This window comes from Oryx dammah, unplaced genomic scaffold, assembly GCF_014754425.2.
Source record: "Oryx dammah isolate SB20612 unplaced genomic scaffold, SCBI_Odam_1.1 HiC_scaffold_28, whole genome shotgun sequence".
In the NCBI taxonomy this organism is placed as follows: domain Eukaryota; kingdom Metazoa; phylum Chordata; class Mammalia; order Artiodactyla; family Bovidae; genus Oryx; species Oryx dammah.
The window spans coordinates 65,445,676-65,471,294 of record NW_024070212.1 but is presented as its reverse complement, the minus strand read 5'-3'; the positions used below and the strand labels follow the sequence as shown (position 1 = coordinate 65,471,294).

General features: G+C 36.9%; 1 protein-coding gene across 1 annotated transcript in view; it reads right to left on the bottom strand.

Annotated features, from left to right (window-relative positions):
* The window catches only part of PIGK (phosphatidylinositol glycan anchor biosynthesis class K), a 144,697-nt gene that overhangs the window by 90,705 nt on the left and 28,373 nt on the right, over positions 1-25,619 (bottom strand). Inside the window, exons 4-9 of the mRNA XM_040232539.1 lie at positions 20,052-20,187; positions 18,277-18,388; positions 16,275-16,371; positions 12,260-12,377; positions 11,943-12,053; positions 779-951 (exon numbers count right to left, since the gene is read on the bottom strand). Coding sequence (XP_040088473.1) covers positions 779-951; positions 11,943-12,053; positions 12,260-12,377; positions 16,275-16,371; positions 18,277-18,388; positions 20,052-20,187 — 747 coding nt within the window. The remainder of the gene's footprint in view (positions 1-778; positions 952-11,942; positions 12,054-12,259; positions 12,378-16,274; positions 16,372-18,276; positions 18,389-20,051; positions 20,188-25,619) is intronic.

The following is a 25,619-nucleotide window of genomic DNA, read 5'->3' as shown; positions in this document are numbered from 1 at the left end:
GGCACCTGTTCATAAAAGGCCACTTCAAATTCACAACAGCCCCAGATAAACTGTTTAATAGAACACAACACTAGACAAAAGCCAGAGATAGGCTTGAACCAGACTCATAAACCCCCCAGACTCTGGGAAACAAAATACATGGCAAAGAACTAATCAGACTGGTGGAGTCCAGAGAAATCCTGAAAACAGAAGCACTGTGCTAGAATTTGAAGTATACATTTGGCATCTATATTCTCCTGGCACTCATCTCCCCTTTCTATGTTTATCTGCCTTGCCTCTGCCAGATTCCTAGGGCCTATTATACTCTAAATGCCCAGCTGCCAGCTTCCCTATTCAATGTTATGTCATTTAATACCTTCTACTGCAATAGGTGACAACATATACATTTGTTAGAGTATTAATGTTTGAAATGTCCTGCCCAGTTATAAAGGCTTTCTGCAGCATCATATACACCTCTACTGACAGAAAAGTATGGCTCAGATATAATCAGTTGTCAGGGAAGTTTTAGTCTTTTTAAAAGCAAGTCTGAATTCACACTACTTACAAACATCATATTTTGGAGCTACAACATAACCCTGATCAAAATCTTAGCTTGTCACTGATATTTAGAGCTTTTGCCCATTAATCTGAAAAGCAAAGAACCAACTAAAGTGAAGAATGGGTAGAAAGGTGCAATTTTATTTATAAATACAAATATTCATCTCATTATTATATCCATAAAAATTTACAAACCATGAGACTAGAATACTCTATTCAAAAAATAATTTAAGATGAATACCTGCTTTCCATGACTCCTGAATCTGGCTGCAAACTAAGAGTGTCTGTTGTAATTTCCACTTTCCGTACACTTCCAAAGAAATCAGTTATCAGGACATTTTTAGGATCCCTCTGAAAAAGATCAGTGCGATGTCCAGGAGTAGACACACACAGACTTTTGGGGCATACCTGAAACTGAAAAAAAGATGTATATCAATAATAAATACACATGCCTACATATTCATACAGCTTATATTAAATTCATTAACACAACATAGTAGACTGTAGTATATTTTTAAAACTCTCCCAACCTAAAGAAGATCAAAGATTGTAGTTCTAAAGATTAAACTTTCATTGCTACTGTACTGCTTGACACTGTAAGAAAGCTTTACAGACATTAGAATAGGTTATTCATAAAACAGGAAGCTGGCCAGGGAGGAAAACAACATTCCCTTTTTAAAATCATATGCTACAAAGTATGAAAGCAAAAGTGTTAGTCCCTCAGTCATGTCCAATTCTTTGAGACCCCAAGGACTGGAGCTCACCAAGCTCCTCTGTCCATGGGATTCTCCAGGCAAGAATACTGGAGTGAGTAACCATTCCCTCCTCCAGGGGATCTTCCCAACCTAAGGACTGAACCCAGGTCTCCTGCATTGCAGGCTGATTCTTTACCATCTGAGCCACCAGGGAAATTTATGAGAACTCGCAGGCAACACTATGACAAGAGAACTGCTTTTTTCTGCATCTATATCCATCTCAGTAGAATCATCTTACCAGAGCAGGTTTTTAAACATTTTGCAACCATGATCCTTCATTCAAATTTTAAATTCCAATAAAATACTTATTATATAATAGCCAAGTATGTAAAGATGATGAAATCAGAGCTGCTCTGGACTGCAAGAAGCTAAAGCATAGCCTTGCTATCTACCCCACGTTCTCCTGCAGTGAAGCTACATAAACTATTCTAAAAATCAAGTACCTTTCTTAATTTATCCATAAACCCAAAGCACCTCAAGACACGCTAGTGCTCCAAGGAATAGTCTGAAAACTAAAACTTCATCACTACACAGATCTCACAATAACTTTTAGCTCAATCTTATACCTGATATTCCACGCCAGTGAACTGCCAAGGACCCCTACAGGACATTTGGTCCATGTCAAAAGGTCCTTAATATTTGGTCCTGTCCAAAACCATCTGGCATGAACTAAATATGCTCATGGACATTTGGACAAGCCAAATTTCAAGGATCCTTTCAGTTCAGTTCAGTTCAGTTCAGTTGCTCAGTCATTGTCCGACTCTTCGCGACCCCATGAATCGCAGCACGCCAGGCCTCTCTGTCCATCACCAACTCCTGGAGTTCACTCAGACTCACGTCCATCAAGTCAGTGATGCCATCCAGCCATCTCATCCTGTCATCCCCTCCTCCTCCTGCCCCCAATCCCTCCCAGCATCAGAATCTTTTTCAATGAGTCAACTCTTCGCATGAGGTGGCCAAAGTACTGGAGTTTCAGCTTCAGCATCATTCCCTCCAAAGAAATCCCAGGGCTGATCTCCTTCAGAATGGACTGGTTGGATCTCCTTGCAGTCCAAGGGACTCTCAAGAGTCTTCTCCAACACCACAGTTCAAAAGCATCAATTCTTTGGTGCTCAGCTTTCTTCACAGTCCAACTCTCACATCCATACATGACCACTGGAAAAACCATAGCCTTGACTAGACGGACCTTTGTTGGCAAAGTAATGTCTCTGCTTTTGAATATGCTATCTAGGTTGGTCATAACTTTTCTTCCAAGGAGTAAGCGTCTTTTAATTTCATGGCTGCAGTCACCATCTGCAGTGATTTTGGATCCCCAAAAAATAAAGTCTGACACTGTTTCCACTGTTTCCCCATCTATTTCCCATGAAGTGATGAGCCCAGATACCATGATCTTCGTTTTCTGAATGTTGAGCTTTAAGCCAACTTTTTCACTTTCCTCTTTCACTTTCATCAAGAGGCTTTTTGGTTCCTCTTCACTTTCTGCCATCAGGGTGGTGTCATCTGCATATCTGAGGTTATTGGTATTTCTCCCGGCAATCTTGATTCCAGCTTGTGCTTCTTCCAGCCCAGCGTTTCTCATGATGTACTCTGCATGGAAGTTAAATAAGCAGGGTGACAATATACAGCCTTGACGTACTCCTTTTCCTATTTGGAACCAGTCTGTTGTTCCATGTCCAATTCTAACTGTTGCTTCCTGACCTGCATATAGGTTTCTCAAGAGGCAGGTCAGGTGGTCTGGTATTCCCATCTCTTTCAGAATTGTCCACAGTTTATTGTGATCCACACAGTCAAAAGCTTTGGCATAGTCAATAAAGCAGAAATAGATGTTTTTCTGGAACTCTCTTCTTTTTTGATGATCCAGCAGATGTTGGCAATTTGATCTCTGGTTCCTCTGCCTTTTCTAAAACCAGCTTGAACATCTGGTAGTTCACGGTTCACATACTGCTGAAGCCTGGCTTGGAGAATTTTGAGCATTACTTTACTATCATGTGAGATGAGTCCTTTGCCATGAACCAAATGTCTTATGGACATGTTAGGCAGGATCAAATGTCTGCTAACCTCAATGCCAGACGCACGTTCATTCACTGTGCAAAGCATAAAAACTGCCCATTATACATATGTCATATGGTTATCTTTCATAGAGGATATAAAAACTGGTAAGACTTGGGTCTTTTCTTCAAGTCTAGTCAGAGATGAATAAACATAGCAAGGTAGGAAAAAAAGGTAACAGATTCTAATTCAGAAATAAATAAACTTCTAAGTGTTTGAGGATAAGAAAAAAGAGGGAGTGGGACTTAAGCCATTTTTTGAAAGAAAAAGGAAGATTACAGATGGGAAATAAGAGCATTTCTAATAAAGGAGCAGCTGTAGAGATGTGTAAGGCAAAGAACCCAGCTTGGGAGAAGCCCAGGATATTGGAAGGAAATCATTACAGGCCCACTAGTAAAGGCCCAGAGGCCACAGCACTTGCCCACCTGTGGCAACAAGACTATGTGCACAGGTAATCACCAACACGACAGGAGAGGGATGGGGAAGGGCAGAGCAACTCTAATTTATAGTACACAGGTGTTCCAAGAACCGTGCAAAGCTGTTTGCAGGTATTCTCATTTAAGTTTACCAGTAACTTTGAGGTATACAAAAATTATCATCTCCCCTTCAAACTAAAGCTCAAAGAGCTTAAGTAATTTGTATAACATCACAGTGCCTTCCAGATTCAGGAAAGCAACAATAGGAAATAAGAAGAGTTCATGATATAAATTAAGAAGCAAAGGGGGGAAAAATGGGTAGGGGAAGGCTAAGAAAATGAAATGTCAAACAAGGACAAAACAGATCGAAGGCTGAAGAAACAAAGTAAAAGATAAACTAAACAAAGATAAAATTAAAGTTCTAGGTATAGTGAAGGTATTCCTGTGTGAACAACCTGGTGGGCTTTGTTAAGTACACAATAAACATTTTCTTCCTTGCTGCTAAAAAACAAACAAAAAACATACTTTCACTTTAAAAAAAAAAAACTGAATTATAACTGACACAATTACATTAGGTTCAGATGCACCACATAGTGATTTGCCATTTTTGTACATTATGAAATGGTCACCATGAGAAGTCTAGTTATAATCTGCCATCATACAAAGTTATTAAAATATTGACTATATTCCCTATGCCATACATTATACTGCTATGACTTATTTACTTTATAACTAGAAGTTTATACTTCTTAATCCTCTTTGCCTATTTCACCCGTGCCTCCCCTTAACTCACCCATCTGGCAACCTTCTGTTTGGTCTGTCTCTGACTCTCTTTCTGTTTTATTTTTTAGATTCCACATATAAGTGACAGTATACAGTATTTGTCTTTTCTCTCACTTATTTCACTAAGCATAATACCCTCTAGGTCCACCCATGTTGTTGCAAATGGCAGAATTTCATTATTTTCCTTGGCTGAGTAATATTTCATTGTATATATATATACCACATCTTTACTCATTCATCTATTGGTAGAGACTTACAGTTACTTCCATATTTGGCTATTGTAAATAATGTTGCTATGAACATCGAGGTGCATGAGAGCGTTTTTCCCTATTCTGTATTCTTACTTCCTCACTGTAAATCAACAAGTATGCAAGCATAGGTTTATTTCTGGACTATCTATTCTGTTTCATTGTTCTCTATATCTGTTTTTGTGCCAGAACCATATTGTTGTTAATTACTTTTTTAATTTGAAGATCTAATTGACTCTATCAGGCCAACTCATGAGTCAGCCAGCATCCCATCCAGCAACTGAAAGGGTTCTCTAAGAGGTTGTACAAAATAGGTTTTCATAGGAAAAAAGGTAAGGCAAGGTAGCTATTAGCAAAAAAAAAAAAAAAAGAAATCTTTTTAGGCCAGGATATCTTCCTTTCTAGGGGGAGGGGCAATAGAAAGGCAAGAGTTTAATCATGCAAACTGCCTCTGGGGTGATGGGGGATAAAGAGAAACCATAACATTTTTGCTTAATTCCCATGACACCCAGAGATGCTGGTTCCAGGTTCATAAATTTTAAGTTGGTCATATTTCTTCATTCCATTTCTGACCTTCTAGTCTTAGGGAGGTCATTTCCTTGGTGGTCAGCAGCTGTAAATATGAATTTAAAGCTTCTGAGAAAATACAACCCACCATGGGGATTACTTTGATTATTATAAGCAGGATTATCCCCAATGCTTAGAATGCACTTCAGAGTCATGGTCCCCAATACTCAAAACAACCAAAGACCCCACTGAAGGAATTAGCCTTTTAAGCCAACTGGCTTGCTCAGTGATCTTATGTAATGGAGTTTCACCTTCCATAGACGTGTCAATCCAGGTATAGCAAGTAATACTAGCCATAGCACAGATACCTCGTTGACCTAACAGATAATCAAGGACTATTCTATTATCAAGAACAACTACAGCCACAGCCTAAGAAAGCTTTCCAGGCAGCTAGTGCTTTCGCAATGGGTTCTGCAATACTTTTAAGATTTACAGAGAGGCTTCTGATCATATTCTCATTTTTATTTACTCCTAATTAGTGAAACTAGCCCTGCCAAAGGAAGCAATTTCAAATCCTAAATGCTTCCTGTTAGGTCCTTTCTAGAACAGACAGGGGCACAGTTAGATAACCTAAAAGGTATTATCTGCTTATATACCAGTCATCTAGGCATTCACAGACCCAAGGAAAATAACCATCACAAACCAAGACAAATCCTGTCAGGGCACAAACTACTTCCACTTAGGTGGCACTGTTAATGGATTCATTTGCAAGTTCTATTGCTTTTGCCCATCAAGCCAAAGGTCAGTTAGATTTTCTCCTAAATCTGAAATAAAAAGTTGTTCTAAATATCAGAGGTTATCCCTCTAAGCAATGGCTTGGGAGATATGGATAACAGTGTTATCTTTCCAGGTAAATGCCAGACTAAAGAAGGGAAAGCAAAGAAGAAGAGCTTTCAGTTAAAGTATGAAGTATCAATCTGTCATCATGGGCAGAAGCAGTTTACATCAATGTCAGTTATTTCTCTTTTTTGTCAGGTTGATTCAGAGGTCTCCAGCATTTGGACAGGACCAGAGGTCAGGCAGAATCCTCCTTGGCTCTGAGATGTGTGCCCAAGGCTAAATACCTCTTAGTTTTGCAGCGGTGTCAGCAGTCAGAAATACTTGGTAAGGTCCCTTCTAATGGGGCTCAAAGGCTGCCTTTGTTCTTGTACTGTGCTGTGCTGTGCTTAGTCTCTCAGATGTGTCTGGCTCTTTCTGACTCCATGGACTGTAGCCCACCAGGCTCCTCCAGCCATGGGGATTCTCCAGGCCAGAAGAGTGGGTTGCCATGCCCTCCTCCAGAGGATCTTCCCAACTCAGGGACTGAACCCAGATCTCCCGCATTGCAGGCAGATTCTTTATCGACTAAGCCATCAGGGCAGCCCAAGAATACTGGAGTAGGTAGCCTATCCCTTCTCCAGGGGATCTTCCCAACCCAGGAATCCAACAAGGGTCTCCTGCATTGCAGGAAGATTCTTTATCAGCTGAGCTACCAGGGATGCTGCCTTTGTTCTTAGTGATCTCAAATCAAAACGATGAGAGGAAACTGGAAACGTTAATTTGGTGAGTCACTGTCATCTGAGGAAACTAACCAAATCCAGGATTCACTTTCAGTTTACAGGTACATAAGACCAAAAAGACAATTAGAGTCCATTGTCTATAAAGGTACAAATATAATATTTCTCTCTATGATTATCCCATTTTTTAAACCAAGATATTGGGATTCCCTGGTGGCTCAGACAGTAAAGCGTCTGCCTGCAATGCGGGAGACTCAGGTTCGATCCCTGGGACCCCGGGTCGGGAAGATCGCCTGGAGAAGGAAATGGCAACCCACTCCAGTACTCTTGCCTAGAAAACTCCATGGATGGAGGAGCCTGGTGGGCTACGGCCCATGGGGTCGCAAAGAGTCAGACACAACTGAGCGACTTCACTAATCACAGTAAAACTAATTTGTCTATATTAAACTTGGCCTGATTTTTACAGAAGTGCAACAAGAATAATGATTGACCATGTAAGTTCTTTTTTAAGATTGCTTTCCTGGAACTTTGAAAGCAAAGTACCAGGTTGATTTTTCCAAGCAGTTTTCTTGAAGCTATCTGGTCATATCTGAGTTGATGTACACCTCTCTCAAATATAAAACATTCCAGACAAAACAGATTAATACAGCAATGTTTCTAATTGTGTCCTGTTACAAAGAGAATGAAAATAAGAATATTCACTAAGAGTTTCTGAATTTTGGGGATCAGATAGGAAGAAAAAGTAAATGTTTCATCCTTATTCACCAAGGTATATCCTACCAAGTTGTTGACAGCTTAAGGGAAAAGATTTCTTTAAATCTGGAAAAAAACATTAAAGAACCCATAATACTTTATAAACACAAACTCATAAAAATTAAAATCATCCTTATCAGTTCATTCAGTCTCATGTTATTAATTCTTGTTCCTCTTGAATACAGTTTTTTTTTTTCCATTAGTTCTTGCAACCTCGCCTGAGGATTACGGGTGATAGGGACAGTGATGATTCCAAGAAATTCCAAGGTTTTCATTAACGCTCATGATTTTCCCAAGGAAGTGGGTGCCTCCATCACTAGAGACTGTGGGAGGTATAGCCACATGGTACATCCTTACTAATAAACCCAAATTTATCTTAGTTCTTCTAAAATAAGAAGCCAAGGGGACTTCCCTGGCAGTCCAGTGGTTAAGACTCCATGCTTTCATGGCCAAGGGCCCAGGTTCAATCCCTGGCTGGGGACCTAAGATTACACATCTTACAAGCTATGCAGTTGTGGCCAAAGAAAGAAAGTGACCCAAACCTATGTTCAATAATTCCATGGTTCAGTATTTTAATTTGGAGAGATCTATAATAGATATTCATTACATTTCTAGCATTTAACTTAATTTTAGCAAAACTTTAAGGTTTCAATTTACTGAAAAGATTTGGGAAACTAATTTGAAAAACTCAACTAAATAAAAGCTTTTTACCCTACTTATGTTTATCTATAGAATCCGCCTGCCAATGCAGGACACATGGGTTCAATCTCTGGGTCAGGAAGATTCCCTGGAGAAGGTAATGACAACCCTTTCCAGTATTCTTGCCTGGGAAATCCCACGGACAGAGGAGCCTGGCGGGCTACAGTCCATGGGGTCACAAAAGAGCAATTAAACAACATATTTACTTACTTGCTCTTAGCATTATTTAGATTACTTAGGGATACATCATACCCAATTATTTTTCTTTCAAGCCTAGTCCTGATAATTCTAAAGAGATGTTTGTTTTAACCAACAACCTTAAATTAGCTTTTCTTCACTAAAAATATCTCAGATCACATAATTTTGAAAAGCATTTCAGTTAGTTCCTGTTAACATTTCTGAGAATTTCAGAATGCCCAATTTTTATGAGCTTGAGGTTAAACTAAATAAAGCTCTTTTACAAAATAATTTTGCAGTACCATCCAGAAGTTACACATACACATGCGTATCTACAACATAAATATGTAGATACACACAGATGCAGAGATCTTATAGTTACCAATATTAGTGAAAAACACCCCTAAGATTTTTTCATCTGCCCAATCTCCAAATATTCCCCCCCCTTTTTTTTTCTGAAGAGAAACAACTGCATTTTTAAAGAACGGATCTTAAGTCTCAAAGAAGATGGGAATAGGAAATCTGTTTCACAAAGACACACATTAAGTGCAGAACAACTGTCTCCAAAGTCCCAATATCTACAAGTACTCTGAGATGAACAGAAGAGGTTTGGGGACACAAAAAGAAATGACATCCACCCACCTGTTGCTGGTCTGTTTCTTTCCCTCTGGGTATATCTAGCTTAGGGTATAAGGCCAAAATAAATTCTTACTAGGCGCTGAGTTCCTCTAAATGTTTAAGGAAATAATTTAGCACTTTACCCAAAAAAATCCGTTTCACCAACTTTGCAAGGGGCCCATATGGGGCCATTTTAGTTGATGCTGAAAACCTGCATAGGCCCTTAAGAACAATTTCTTTTCCAGTGTCCAAGTTGTTCACAACTGATCTCTGGGCCAATGTTTTGATAATGAACCCCCAAGAAGGTGAAATTGGATGGGGGTAGAAGCTTACGGAAACAGGCACACCATTACTCATCAGAGGCCTCCTATCCTTCTGTCTAGCTGAGCACTGTGAAAGGCACTAAGAAAAAGAAAATTTTAACACTAAAACTCAGCCCTAAGGTAGAAAACAATTTTATTGGGATGTAAAGAGTTATTTAAGTAAGTAAAGTAAAGGACAGAACCTCTTATATTTGCCAACTTTCATTAGAGTCACGGTCACATTAATTTCATTTTCCCAGCATGTTATTCTTGACTGAGGCTGCTGCTGAGTGGCTTCAGTCGTGTCTGACTCTGTGCGACCCCATAGACGGCAGCCCACCAGGTTCCCCCAATCCCTAGGATTCTCCAAGCAAGAACACTGGAGTGGGTTGCCATTTCCTTCTCCAACACATGAAAGTGAAAATTGAAAGTGAAGTCGCTCAGTCCTGTCCAACCCTCATCGACCCCATGGACTGCAGCCTTCCAGGCTCCTCCATCCGTGGGATTTTCCAGGCAAGAGTACTGGAGTGGGGTGCCATTGCCTTCTCCGAATCTCACTGTTAGCACCTATTAAAATCTAAAATTCAGTGAAGTAATTAGAAAATGTATTGGGCTTTATTAGACGATTCATCATGGGTAGACAGCATCCCATCTAGCAACTATAAGAGGGCTCCCAGTATCACACTTGTTTTGACTATTGTAGCTTAGCAGTATAGTTTTCTGAATTCAGGGAGTGTGACATGTCCAACTTTGCTCTTTTTTCTCAACATTACTTTAGCTATTCGGGTGGGGTCTTTTGCGGCTCCATACAAATTTAGTTGTTCTAGTTCTATTTTTTTTTTAATGCCTTTGGTATTTTGATACGGACCACATGAAATCTGTAGATTGCTTTGGATTTTGGAACATTTTAACAATATTAATTCTTCTAAATCAGAATCATGGATTTATTCTCCTTAATTGTGTCATCATCAATTTTTTTCTTAAGAGTTTTCAGAATACAAGTCTTTCACTTCCTTGGCTAAATTCATCTTTAGGTGTTTAATTCTTGATGCAACTGTAAGGGGGATTGCTTTAATTATTTCTCTTTCTAATAGTTCATTAGCGTGTAGAAATTCAATCAATCTTTGTATATTAATCCTACAACTTTACTGAATTTTTGTATTCTACAACTTTAGTTCTAATGGTATTTTGGTGGAGACTTGAGGGATTTCTATAAAACATCACCTGCAATTAGTGACAATTTTACTTCTTTCCAATTTGGATGCCTTTTACTTCTTTCCTTGTCTAATTTCTGTGGCTAAGACTTTCAATACTATACTGAATAAAAGTGCCAAGAGTGGGCATCCTTGTCTTGTTCTTTATCTTAGAGGAAAAAGCTTTCTCTCGGCTTTTCATCGCTGAGTATGTTAGCTACAGATCTTTCATATATGGCCTATATTATACTGAGGGATATTCTCTCTACATCCACTTTGCTAAGAGTTTTTATCATAAATGGATGTTGAATTCTGTAAGATGCTTTTTTCTGCATCTATTGAAATGATCATATGATTTTTATCAGTCATTTTGATAACGCAGTGCATCACATAATTGATTTGTGAATGTTAAAGCATCCTTGCATCCCTGGAATGAATCCCACTTGATCATGCTGCATGACCCTTTTCAAAGTATTGCTGGATTCAGTTTACTAGGATTTTGTTGAGGATTTTTGCATCTGCAGTCATCAGGGATATTAGGTTGTAATTTTCCTTTTTTGTAGTATCAATTCTTTTGTTTTGGTGTCAGGGTGATGCTAGGCTCATAAAATGACTTTGGAAGTGTTCTTTCTTCTTCAATTTTGTTTTCATTTTTTTGAATAACTTGAGGATGGGTATTACATTTCTTTAAATGTTTGGCAGAATCACCTGTGAAGCCACCTAGATCTGGACTCTTGTTTGCTGGCATGTGGTGGGGAGAGGGGGATACTAATTCGATTTCATCACTAGTAATTGGTCTATTCAGATTTTCTAATTCCTCATGATTTAGTCTTAGAAGACTGCATGTTTCTAGGAATTTATACATTTCTTTTAGGCTGTCTAATTTGTTGGCATATAACTGTTCATAATGTTCTTTTATGATCTTCTGTATTTCTGTGATATTGATTGTAATTGCTTTCTTTCTTTTCTGAATTTATTTATTTGGGCTCTTTTTTTCTTAATAAGTCTGTCTGGTTAAAGATTTGCCAATTTGTTTAGCTTTTCAAAGAACCAGCTCTTAGTTTCATCAATCTTTTCTATTGCCTTTTTAGCTGCTATTTCACTTATTTCTGCTCTGATCTTTGTTATTTTTCCTTCTACTAATTTTGGGCCTTGTTCTTCTTTTTCTAGTTTGAAATGTAACGTTAGATGGTTAAGAATTTTCTTGTCTCTTGAGGCAGGCCAGTATTACAAAGAAATTCCCTCTTAGAAATTGCTTTTGCATCATTCAGCATAAGGAAGAATACCCTAAGAGTATGATAAAGGTTAGCACAGCTATCGTGCTATAATCAAATCAAGCAAATACTTACAAGGTCATTCATATTAGTTTGGCTAGCTGGATTAATTTCCTCCAAAAATTCTAAGACATAAAATGTGTATCTATCCATAAGATGGACTCCAACTGCAGGATCAGGTTGATGCTATGAAAAACCAAAAGAAAAAAGTACATGTCTAATAAGAGATATGATCATTAAAACAAAATATTTAAAATATAATCAAAATTTCCATCTAAGATATAAAGTCTAAGAAATAACATATATTTATAAAGCACATAAGTAATTTCAGTAATAGCTACATATTACAACAACAATGCTATTTACAAACAGGAAAAGGAAAATGTACCTACCGAAAGTGAATCTTCTCCCACTTGGCTACTAGCTAAAGCCATTATGTTAGGAGAATAAAATCTCTCATACATGGACGCTCCTTGACAAGTATCAATAATAAATAGTAGTTCATTGTAGCTGAAAGAAAAGTGATAGTATCTTTGACATGAATCATGCTGTTAATCATACATTGATTAATATTTTATAATACTTCCATAAGATGTTTAAGTCATATCTTAATCATTTCATCAGCTAAAAATTTGAGATTTTTCAATAGAATTCCCAATACAAATCTATACTAGAAAATTTAAAGGTACAGTCATATCTGGGGAAACCACTTCAACAGAGTACAGTGGTTGTACCACAAAGTGGCTGCCCAAACTCTTTTCTCTTCCCCTATCTTAGACACATAACTCAGAGTCCAAACAAATGTTTAATTCAAAAAGCACTTCTCTGGCACTCACACAGTCCTAGAAACTGAGCTAGTTTTAGAAAAAAAAAAAATACACACACACATATATATATGACAGTCACCATACTCAAAAATCTCAAAATCTAACTAGAAGACAGAAACATAAACATGTAATTGAATCAGAATATGATGAGTATTACAAATTTTACTGAGGGCCTCCAGCATGCCTGACACTAAGCTGGGGATGCAGTACAGTCCTTGCCCTCACGAGTGTAGAGTCTAACAAAGTCAAAAATGTTCCAAGAGCACTGAGAAAGAAACAGAGGGGAAGGCAGGTTACAGAAAGGTGATGTGTCTGGCAAGAGCAGTGAGAGATGAATGTTCTTTAACAAAAAAAGGAACGGCACATTCCAGCAGAGGAAAAAGCCTATATTAAGGCACCTAAACATAAAAACTATCAATGTCTGGGGTAAAGGAATAGTATGGTGCAGTTCAGATCTAGAATTAATTTGGTAAAATGGAAAGAAATTAGTTTCAAAAAGGTAGTTTGTTACTTGCTCAATCGTGTCCAGCTCTTTGTGACCCAATGGACTGTAGCCTTCCAGGCTCCTCTGTCCATCGAATTCTCGAGACAAGAGTACTGGAGTGAGTTGCCATTCCCAGCGGATCTTCCTGGCCCATGGATTGAACCTGGGTCTCCCGCATTGCAGGTAGATTCTTTACCATCCAAGCCACCAAGGTAGGGCCAATCTATAAAGTATCCTGTGTGAAGTTTGGATCTTATCCCATAAATCTGAACAAGCCATCAATGGCTTTTTTAAAGTGAAAGAATAACATAATCAGCTCTACATTTTAGAATGAGCTGCCTCACTGAGGAAGGTGAAAACAGGAAGCAGATAATATTTTCTCAGATACTGAATCTAGGTAAACAGCTAACACTACACTCAAAAAGAAAGCACAAAATCTTAATGATATCTAAGCAGATGATAGAAGGTACAACTAATATGACACACTTGTTCTGAGACAAAAATCTGTGGATACTTTTGGGGATTAGGACCATCTAAAGGTTACGAGAGGAAGTACAATAAAACAATTAAGAGAGTAAGCTTTGGGACAGGACCGCTTAGATGTGAATCCTAGCACTAGCACTTAAGAGCTGTGCACAGTTTGGCAAGTTATTTAAACTGTGCTCAATTTACACACTTATAAGAATGAGAATCACAACGTATCTGCCTCATGGAGTTATTAAAATTAAACAGAACAACAACACAAGGCAACACAGTGCCCGTGCCCAGTGTACATTCAAGAAACAGAGCGATGAATAAGATATAATCAGTACCAAGCAAAAGCTGTCTCAATACTTCTTTACATTCTCCTTATGCTTATAAGCCAGTATTTAGAATATTTAATTGGTACCATGCTGCTGCTGCTAAGTCACTTCAGTCGTGTCCAACTCTGTGCAACCCCAGAGATGGCAGCCCACCAGGTTCCCCAGTCCCTGGGCTTCTCCAGGCAAGAACCCTGGAGTGGGTTGCCATTTCCTTCTCCAACGCATGAAAGTTAAAAGTGAAAGGGAAGTCACTCAGCGGTGTCCGACCCTCAGCGACCCAGTGGACTGCAGCCTTCCAGGCTCCTCCGTCCATGGGATTTTCCAGGCAAGAGTACTGGAGTGGGGTGCCACTGCCTTCTCCAATTTGTAGCATAGCTGTGTACATATTTCTCTTTTCTACTAGATTTTAAACACTTTGAAGGCACAGTAAGCATCCTATTCCCCTCTGTGCCATATGTTTAGAAGGTAAACCATAAGCATTTATTGAGCATAACCAAGTTAAAAGCAGTTCAACTGATACTTTATTTTTTAAATTGATTTTTGATTGGAGGACAATTGCTTTACAATGTTCTATTGGTTTCTGCCTTACATGAATCAGCCATAGGTATACATATGTCCCCTCCCTTTTCAACCTCCTTCCCACCTCCCATCCCATCCCACCCATCTAGGTTGTCACAGAGTACCTGGTTGAGCTCTCAGCATCACAGAGCAAATTCCCACTGGTTATCTATTTTACATGTGGTAGTGTTTATGCTTCAATCTACTCTCTCAATTTGTCCCACCCTTCCCTTCCCCAGCTGTGTCCACAAATCCATTCTCTATGTCTGCATTTCTACTACTGCCCCACAAACACATTCATCAGTACCATTTTTCTAGATTCCATATATATGTATTAATATAGAATATTTGCTTTTTTCTTTCTGACTTACTTCACTCTGTATAACAGGCTTTAAGTTCATCCACCTCACTAGAACTCACTCAAATCTGTTCCTTTTTATGACTGAGTAATATTCCATTGTGTGTGTGTGTGTGTGTGTGTGTGTATATACCACAGCTTCTTTATACATTCATTTGTTGATGGATATTTAGATTGCTACCATGTCCTGGCTATTGTAAACAGTGCTGCAATGAACACTGGGGTAAGTAAAAGTCGCTCAGTCGTATCTGACTGTTTGCAACCCCACAGACTATACAGTCCATGGAATTCTCCAGGCCAGAATACTGGAGTGGATAGCCTTTCCCTTCTCCAAGGGATCTCCCAACCCAGGGATTGAACCCAGGTCTCCCACATTGCAGGCAGGTTCTTTGCTGAGCCACAAGGGAAGCCCAAGAATACTGGAGTAGGTAGCCTATCTCTTCTCCTGCAGATCTTCCCAACCCAGGAATCCCGACCCAGGAATTTAGAATTGTAGTTTTCTCAGGGTGCATGCCCAGTAGTGGGATTGGTCAAATGGTAGTTTTGTTCCCAGTTTTTACGAAATCTCCATACTGTTCTCCATAATGACTATATCCATTTAGGTCCCCACCAATAGTGCAAGAGGGTTCCCTTTTCTCCACATCTTCTCCAGCATTTATGGTTTATAGATTTTTTGATGATGGCCATTCTGACTGGTGTTGAGGTGGTATCTCATTGTAGTGTTGATCTGCATTTCTCTAATATTTAGTGATAATGAGGATTTTTTCATGTGCTTATTAGCCATCTGTATGTTCAACTGCTAATTTAAATTCACTTAAGTCCATATGACAAATTTTAACTAAAAGAGTGCTTACCACAGATTACTAATAATATATCATTGTTAATGTGAGCTGCTACAAATTTTATACTAATTTCAGCATTTTTCCCAAAGAAGAAATAATATATTGCTATCACATGAAGAGTTCAAGAATGTGCAAAAAGTAAGAATAAATACAAGATAAGAAATAAATGTATGTTCACAAGCCCCCTAAATAATGGGGCACTTGGTTATTAGGAATCTTATATTCTCCAAAAAGGATGAGAAATAACAAGAGATAAGATCTTAAAAGGTGAACTTTTTCCATGCCCTTTAAGAAATCTAAATTTTTCCTTTAAAAAGAATTCAGTTCATACTTCTGTAAAATATAATAAAACTACTGCTATAATGTGTAATTGCTAAAAATATATATATAATCCAGTTCAATAGAAACAACAAACATCAATCTAAAGTTAGAAGAAGTGACATAAAAATAAGTTTAAATCTCATAAGATTTGTAACTCTACTAACCATGGAAACTTAGGCACTAATTCATCTTATGAAAAGTAGTTATTTATTACCGTCTTTTCTGCCACATTTGTTCAAAAGCATCTGCAAGTTCTATGTTGGTGATTTCTTCAGAATCTTGAAATTTCAAGAAACCATTTCCACCATGTCCTTATAGGAAGGGTCAGAAAGATCAAACAGACACTTTTTTTAAATGCAAACTGCAAACATCTAGATATTAACATTCACTTCATTCATGGCAACATTTTAACATCACTTGTTATTATATACTCTAGGGTTAAAAGTAATTGATTTTTCTACTCTACCAATTAAACAGATAAATGATAGACTGTGTAAAATATAGTAGATATACATTTAAGAGCTTTCTTATCATTCAGTTTTATAAAAACATATTTATACTTTTTCACTGGCTCCATTATTATGTCAGAAATGAGTTCCATAGATCAACATTTCTCAAATACCAGGCAAACACTTTTGGTGAGAAAGGAGTTGAAGACAATAACTAGTCCCTTAGTAAGCTAGCACTGTTCGCAGTGTATACTTGAAACGTTGTAACTCTAGGAAATGCAGTTTTCACCTAAAAAATTACGTTTTTATAACCATCAGCCACTGTACTATGAGAGTGACCAAAAGATCATGACATTCAAAATGTACGAGAGAGCCATGCTCTCTGCCTGGATACAAACGTTAGCTTTACTACTTAATGACTGTGTTACCTTAGGCAAGTAACCTTTCTATGCCACAGTTTCCTCAGCTGTAAAGTAAGAAATGTATGAGTAAGACCATCATTAGCATGCCAATATAGGCCTTTTGTGCAAATTTTAAAAGGTACTTCCCACTGCCTATCAAAGTAGAAAAATCTATCTATTTCAGTGCTCCCTCAGAATATAAGCAGTCCTATGAGCTTAACAGTGGTTAGTATATGCCGTTGTGGGATAAAAAATATTTCCTCCCTCATTAGACACTTATATGCAGTGCACAACCCTTCAGTCATATATGATAGCCCTGAAAATCAGCACCTAAGTCAGCACCTAAACTTTTCTGTAAACAGCCAAGTAGTGAATGTTTTAGGCTTGTGAGCCATTTGGTCTCTGCTGCAACTACTGGACTCTGCCATATATTTTGACAATATTTAAAACAAATTTATATATTTTGAGAATACATAAAACAAATAGATGCAACCATGTTCTAATAAAACTTTATTTCATAAACAGATAGCCCTTCCATGGGCAATGGTTTGCCAGTTCAATTTTTAACACTGGAATTTCTCCCATACCTGCAGTTATCCAGAAAGAGTACCAACAGACTCAGAAAAAGTTTGCCAGCCTATGTAATAGGAAGGCTTGTAATTATGCTAATGATAAAAAATGGCAATAGGTATTATTTATTGAGGTTTACTATACACCACACAATATTCTTAATCATTGTGTATATTAATTCATTTCATTCTCACAACCTAAAGACTTAGGTACTGATTTTCAGGGCTATCATATATGACTTATGGGTTGTGCACTGCACATAAGTGTCTGACTAGAGTGGTGAGTGCCCTGCTATAGAGTTGTGTCTAATGAGGGAGGAAATATAAATGAAACCTTTTGTTTAGTACATCAAATAAAGCCAAGCTACAAGACTATACTTCATCCTATTTGCCACAAAAAAGTAAAAATTTATTGTACGTGTCAGATAGACGAAAATGAAGTTTCCTGACTTCATTAACTCTGCTGGGTTAATTTATAAAGTTTATAAATTGACTGAATTTTTAAAGTTATAAATAAATGCACCATGATAAAGAAAAGTAAACCACTAAGTAAGAGTCACTCTCCTGCTGTATGACATCTAAAAATCATTCTACCCCTGTTTTATCATCAGCTGATAAGTAATACACTGTTTTCAAATATCACTTCAAGTTGTTATACATTATGAGAAAAGGGAACTTCATAACAAACTATTTTAGCCAAAAATAATTTAAATAATTTAATAATTTCTTTCCATGCAAATTCCTTTCTGAAAAAGAATCAGCATATTCTATCATTAAATATCTAAATTGAAAATTACCTGTCATATAAATAAGAATATTGCTCCGATCATCAGAAAGAAGACGTTTTGACCGAGGTGTGCTAGATGGAATCCTCCCAGTTAACACCCGTAAAAAATTCTCCACGGTTACCTGAGGAAAAAAAATGAGAAATCAGATGAAACAGAACTTGAGTAAACCTATCAATTGTTTTCCTACTTTTAAAAACATTCCTTCTTCTTTCTCAATGTATTACTCAACATAAATTAAAAATAAAACTTAAAAAGAGAAATATAAGTCAACTGAAATATATTTATTTAAATATACACGTCAAAATAACTTTGTTTTCATTCTTCACAAAATACTAAAAACCAACAAAAAGCTAGTTTGGGGAAAACTATTAAGCTAATTAGAAACAAAAAGTTCAAATGCTATACAAAGTATTGCCAAACACTGAAAACAGATAATCTGTCTTCACAGGCAATTTGGGAAGATATAAAATATAGAAATATAAACAAATTCAACAATATTATAAGTACTGCAATTAATACATATAACTACTTAGTCAATTCTAGATCAACAACAAAAGACAGGTCTTTAATAAATCATAAAAAATAAAACCATAAGGACAGACCCATAAATAACCCCCAAATTATGCATCTTTAATTCCTTAATGCATTTTGTTACTTAAATTTCATTAGAGGTAACTTTATTATGTAAAAAAATTCATAACACTGCAAGCCAGATTTTCCAACCAGGAATTTCTGCATCTCTAGGATGCTTTGAAAGATATTTAAGTTCTTGGAAGTATAATGCTAATTTCAAGTTATATTACACAGATCTGAATTTAAAAAGCAGAAAACCAACCCAGCTTTCTTGTTCAACTCTTCCCTAGGTGAGTACGTGTCTATGTATGTGTGTCTGTGGGTGTATGTGTAAGTTGTTTGGTTTACATTTTCCCAGAAGACACCAAAATGGTGTTTTTTTTAACAGGACTTCTTGTTGGCTAACAAAGAAGGGAAGTACTTGGTCTACATTTTACAATGACAAAAAAAAGAAAAAGTCCAACATTGACAAACATTTAAGTGTCGAACAAACATTTCTGAGTGCCTTCAGAGGGCTGTAAGAACTCACTAGGTATAAGATACAGAAGATACATGTCCTTAAGGGACTTACAGCCTGAGAAAAGATATTAATTTCTTCAAAACAGGTCTGGGAACATGGGAAACTGTGTCTTACTTTTGGTAGGCTTAGTAAAAGGGGAAGGATTACTGAGGAAGACTTCATCAAGAAAGACTTGAAATGTTAAACATACAATCTATTAAATTTAAAATAAAGTTTCAAAGGCAGAAAATATAGCACAGTGTCATTTTTTTATTTATTTTTAATCATATGTGCATAAAAACACTGAGGCATATTAAAAGTGGTTACCTTTAAGTAGTATCAGTCATTTTAATATTTCCATAATTAATATATTTACTGAAAATATAAAACTTGAAATTTTAGGTCAAATATGAAAAACAAAGAATACACTTACTATAAAAGGAAGCTGATACATTAACCCTCAATAAAATAATACAGAAGCCAAGATAAAGCTGTTCTATCCTAGATACATATACGAAATTTTCATGCTGTGATACTTTTACTCATATATTGTTTCCTTAATATGAACTCCAGAAACTGCAGATTGTCAAGGCTACAGTGAAAACTGTACAAAGTTTAAAGAAAAGGAATAAGATTATTTTATTCCACCACTATGTTAGAGCTTAAAAGTGAAAGCTACATTTCAAAAATGTTGCCACATTGAACATTTTACCTCATAACTTCTATAATCCACTTCTACATCATCTCCATACACGTTCAGTTCCATATTCTTGTGACTATACACTGTAGCTGGTTTAGGATTTCTAGGGTTGCATGCCATATCATCTGCAAGCATTAGAACAATGTGGCTAGGAAAAGAAAATTTTAGTAAATATACTATTTCAATAAAACCGAAAAGTTAAAAAGATATACTTTATTTATGTGCTAAGTCACTTCAGTAGTGTCCAGCTCTTTGCGACCCTATGGACTGTAGCCCGCCAGGTTCCTCTGTCCACAGGATTCTCCAGGCAGGAATACTGCAGTGGGTCGCCATGCCCTCCTCCAGGGGATCTTCCCGACCCAGGGATGGAACCCAGGTCTCTTATGTCTCCTGTATTGGCAGGAGGGTTCTGAATCACTAGCACCACCTGGAAAGCCCATATTTTATTTATATCATGTGGCAATTACTTTCATTGTTTATTAAAAATAACCCCAAAAATTATTGAGTACATATTTATAAGTGCTTGTATTAAAAAAAATTTTAATATGTCCCTATGTAGTGTAAGTTTTAAAGAAAAGAAATCAGAACAATCTGGCATGAACTTATCCATAGAACTGGGAGTTACTAACTTAATTTTTTTTCCAACACAGTATACTTTATGCAATGTAGCAAAAGGAAGCTAAGATGAAAGAGCTACACTGTCCCCAAACATTGCTTTTAATTTTAGTAGTATCTGACACTCTCAAGACTTACAGAGTTAAACTGTGATAGTCCAAAAATTTTACTTTTCAGAATCTCAAATGCTTGAGTATGAAAACATAGAATCCAACAGCAAGTGCAATCTCTACCACAGGAACACATCTCCAGTGCGATCATCCTTCACTGGCTCCACTCCATCCCCCTGACATCAGCCACCATCATCTCTAGATGATGCTGGACTAGATGCTGGAATAGCTCCCATCTGGCTTCCTGCTTCCACTCCCATCCTTCTATGGTTCATTCTCCTTAGAGCCACCAGAGAGACCTTCCTTAAACAAGTCAAATCATTAAACTTTCTCACTTAAAATCTTTCAAGGACTCCTCATTATAATCAGAGGAAAACAGAAACTCCTTACATGGTATGCAAGGCGTAATGTGGTCTCTGACTCTCTCTCTCTGTCTCTAACTTCACGCCTAACACCCATGTTCACTATGCTCCTTCCAAACTGTTCAGGAATATGCCAAGCCTTTTCCAATTCAGGGGCTACTGACCAAATTTAGACTTCTTTCCTTCCAAACCTTCCTATCATTCCAATCCCAGCTAAAGTACTCTGTTCTCACTATATGTTTTCTTTTATACAGGTCATTTACAAATCTGGAATCATTTCCCATCACCACCCCTATTAGAATATGAGCACTTCTCTGAGGGCAGCAGCTTTTTCTGTCCTTCAGTGCTGTACCACTCAGGCTTAGGAATAGAGCCTGGCATGTAGCAGACATTCAAGAAACACTCACTGAGTCAATGAAACATTTTCATTTTTTGTGTACATTTTATTTGAGAGAAAATTACAACGTCTCTCTTAAATGCTTCTCATCGTGATCTTACCATTAAAACGAGTGAAGATGAATCAGGCAATTCTTTATTCTACCATATACTTGAGCTTCCCAAACATAACGGAAAAATTAATGTGGCATACATAATTAGTCTGGCAGGAGACAGCAAGAAGAAAATGTTCTTCTGCATATGTTCCAAATACGTTAAAGTTCAGAACTGAAACATTGTGATTTTTCTTAAAAACTGGCTTTTCTATTTTGAAAGGGTTCCAACCCTGCCACATTCAAAGATCAGATCTTCAGCTGTTACTGATTCATTCTCACAAAATGGTTAAAGTTATTGCTCTTAAAATGGAAAATATATCTTTTCATTTTAATAACTTAAAATGATTTATATTAAGTTATTAGCAATCATACCTTTTTTGTTATAAAACCACTATTGAACAAAAATGAACTGACCTATAAATCTCAATATAAAAATAATATTATCTCTTTAGGCCATGTTTTCAGTTGAAGGGTAATTCCATTCCTTGAAATTAAATGTCAATTTCACAAAGAAGTAGGCACTGTAGCATAAAATTATAAATTCAATCCACACTTTTCTGATAGATAATTTTGAGCTTCAATGTAAGTACTATAACCTTTGGCTAACATAATCAATATATCATAAAAAAATCATGGTATCTGGAGATAATATATGAAAAACCAGACAGAAAATAGACTGAATTTCAAAAGTTTACAAATTCAACCATATATTCTAATGCATTGTTTCTAAAAGTTAAATGTTCAGAACTCTTGTTTGGAGGGAAGAAAATCTGACTTGGTCCAAGTGTCAAATCATTTATATATGAAAGTGAAGTGTTAGTCATTCAGTTGTATCTGACTCTCTGTGAGTTCTCCAGGCAAGAATAGTGGAGTGGGTTGCCATTTTCTTCTCCAGGGGATCTTCCCAACTCAGGGATAGAACCCTCATCTATCATGTCTCCTACACAGGCAGGCGAGTTCTTTATCACTAGCACCACCTGGGAAGCCTCCATTTATATATATGATACTTAAATATATATAATGAAACTAAACTCCTTAGGTTTATATTTCTTATAAAATTATTTGCTCTTGTTATTGTCAGTCACTAAGTCATGCCTTTGCAATCTCATGGACTGCAACACACCAGGCTTCTCTGTCCTTCACTATCTCCCAAAGTTTGTTCAATTGAGTCAGTGATGCCATCCAACCATCTCATCCTCTGCCGCCCTCTTCTCCTTTTGTCTTCAATCTTTCCTAGCATCAGGGTCTTTTCCAATGAGTCAGCTCTTCGCATCAGGTGGCCAAAGTATTGGAGCTTCAGCTTCAGCATCAATCCTTCCAATATTCATTATATTCAGGGCTGATTTCCTTTAGGATTGACTGTTCTGATCTCCTTGTAGTCCAAGGGACTCTCAAGAGTCTTCTTCAGCATCACAGTTCAAAAGCATCAATTCTTCAGCACTCAGCCTTCTTTAAGGTTCACATCCATACATGACTCCTGGAAAAACCAAAGCTTTAACTATATGGACCTTTGTCAGCAAAGTGACGTTCTCTGCTTTTTAATATGCTTTCTTAGGTTTATAAAACTACAACGAAACACAAAATTATAAATTAGATTCTAACAAATCTACCAAACTAATAATACTCTAAGAACACTAACTCTATTTGAAGGATATTTTACTAAAACAAAATGACTGCTGGCTTCCCTGGTGGCTCGGTAAAAAGTCTGCCTGCAGTGCAGGAGACCCAGGTTCAATCCCTGGGTCGAGAAGATCCCCTGGAGAAGGAAATGGCAACCCACTCAAGTATTCTTGCCTGGAAAATCCCATGGACAGAGGAGCCTGGCAAGCTACAGTCCATGGGGTTGCAAAGAGTCAAAACATGACTAAGCAACCTCACTTCACTTCAAATGACTGCTCATATATTTAACAGGAGAAAGAGATAACTTCAGGCCTGGCTCTACATTTAATTTTTTCCTGTATTTTGACATTCCACACTACAATATAACTTGATGATACAGAAAACATCTGCTCACAAAAAGTATTTGCACAAAATGCAATTCATAACTTCTAGGCTCTGTTTACTGTTCAGAATAATCAGATCTGATATTTAACTAAGTCTTTGCCAACAAACAGTCTTTGAACAACAGTTATCATAAGATCTAACTTGTTGTCTCCTTAAAGTGTCTTTTTCACTGGATATCAGGCTAGCATCACAGCAGTTATTTAAGCCTTCACTGTGAACGTGTTAAACAATCACTGCTAGAATCGAAACCAAAAAAAAAAAATCTACATTGAAGACATGCTACTACATTCCTACAAATACTGATAGCAAGTTGCTTTGTTACCTTATTAAAATTAAGATAAAAACCCCTCAAATATGTCCAATTGATAGAAGAATATGATATTTTTACACTCTGGAAATCCTATACTACCATGCGTTATGACTCAATTCTCTCACTTTATTAAGGTCCTGCAGAACCTACATCACACAAGCATAGGGTAATATTGCCTTCTCTCAATACAAAACCAAAAGAAAAGATAAGCACTGAAATTGTATAAAGTTCAAACTGGGTTTGAAACAAATACAGTGCTTACTTATATACGTAGTTTTCATACTGTTTAAATCATACATTTCCTCTTGTCAGTTAAAAAAGAAAATTAGAGGACACACCCATATATGTATCTATTAATCTGTTAGTCATACGTATTCACTACTTTAAATATACATAATAATATTAATGAAGCATAACTTCTTTCCTTTATAGGTTAATAAATAAATAAACTGATAGTATTTTCTTCTCTTGCCACTATTTGCAGTCTGATCTAACAGAATCATGATTATGCTGAAACAGATTTTAAAGATCAATACAAAAATAAAATTTTAAAACCTCTCCAAAAACAAGACATGAAACCCAATTATAGAAATGTGAGAGAGAAAAACAATTCAAAACAAATACTTTCCCATTATTACATTTGCCTAACATTAAAGGAGGGCTTCTCTAGTGGCTTCGTGGTAAAGAATCTGCATCCCAATGCAGGAGACGTGGGTTTGATCCCTGGGTCAGGAAGATTCCGTGGAGAAGGAAATGGCAACCTACTCCAGTATTCTTGCCTGGGAAATCCCATGGACAGAGGAGCCTGGCAGGCTGCAGTCCAGGGGGTCACAAGAGTCGGACACAACTCTGACTAAACAGCAACATTGAAGGAACAGGTAAGACCTGCATCAGTCATTCTTTACCCTCCCCTCTGAAATTCATCCTTGGCCCAGTCAGGAAGCAGTAACCAATGGGTACAAAAATAAATTTTACATAGATAAAAAATCTTCACTGCTCTAGACAATTAAGAGTACAAAGCTTCAAAAAGTACACCTTTTCATTTATAACAGGCTGGTACTACCATAATAACATTTTTTCACTAAATGATATTTAAATAGATTACTATATTTGCAAAAAGTGTTTTTAAACAATTCTAGACAGTAGCCAAAATTACAGCAGCTGGAGATTTAAGGATCACAGGAGATCTTCAATGCTCTCTTAAGTCTTTGAGTTTCTGCTCATAAGTGTTTCTTTCCTTTCTGTAAAAGTCTATATGTAACTTCATTAGAATGCTATAAACAGTTTCCTAGGACTTAACCACAATGCCTAGACTGCACATTTTGCCAGAAAAATATTTGCAAACATCATTAATAAGCCTTCTCTGGTACATATCTCTTCACAAATAGCAAGTAAATTAAAAAATCCTCTTTTCTCTGGGCACTAAGAAAGATATTCTTACAAATAAGTTTAGTTATTCATTAAGAAGACTTGGATGCTATGTTTCTTCTGAAGTTATCAGTTTTATCAGTTTTTTTAAATATTTTTTACAAAGGATAAAATATAGACACACTACACTGATGGTGAAGAGTTGCCACCATTTCTATTCTTCACTTTGATCATAAAAGTCAACTAGGACAAAAATTAGAGGAAAAATATGAAATGGAGATTATGGAAAACAAAATGAAAGGCTAATTAACTAGAAGGTA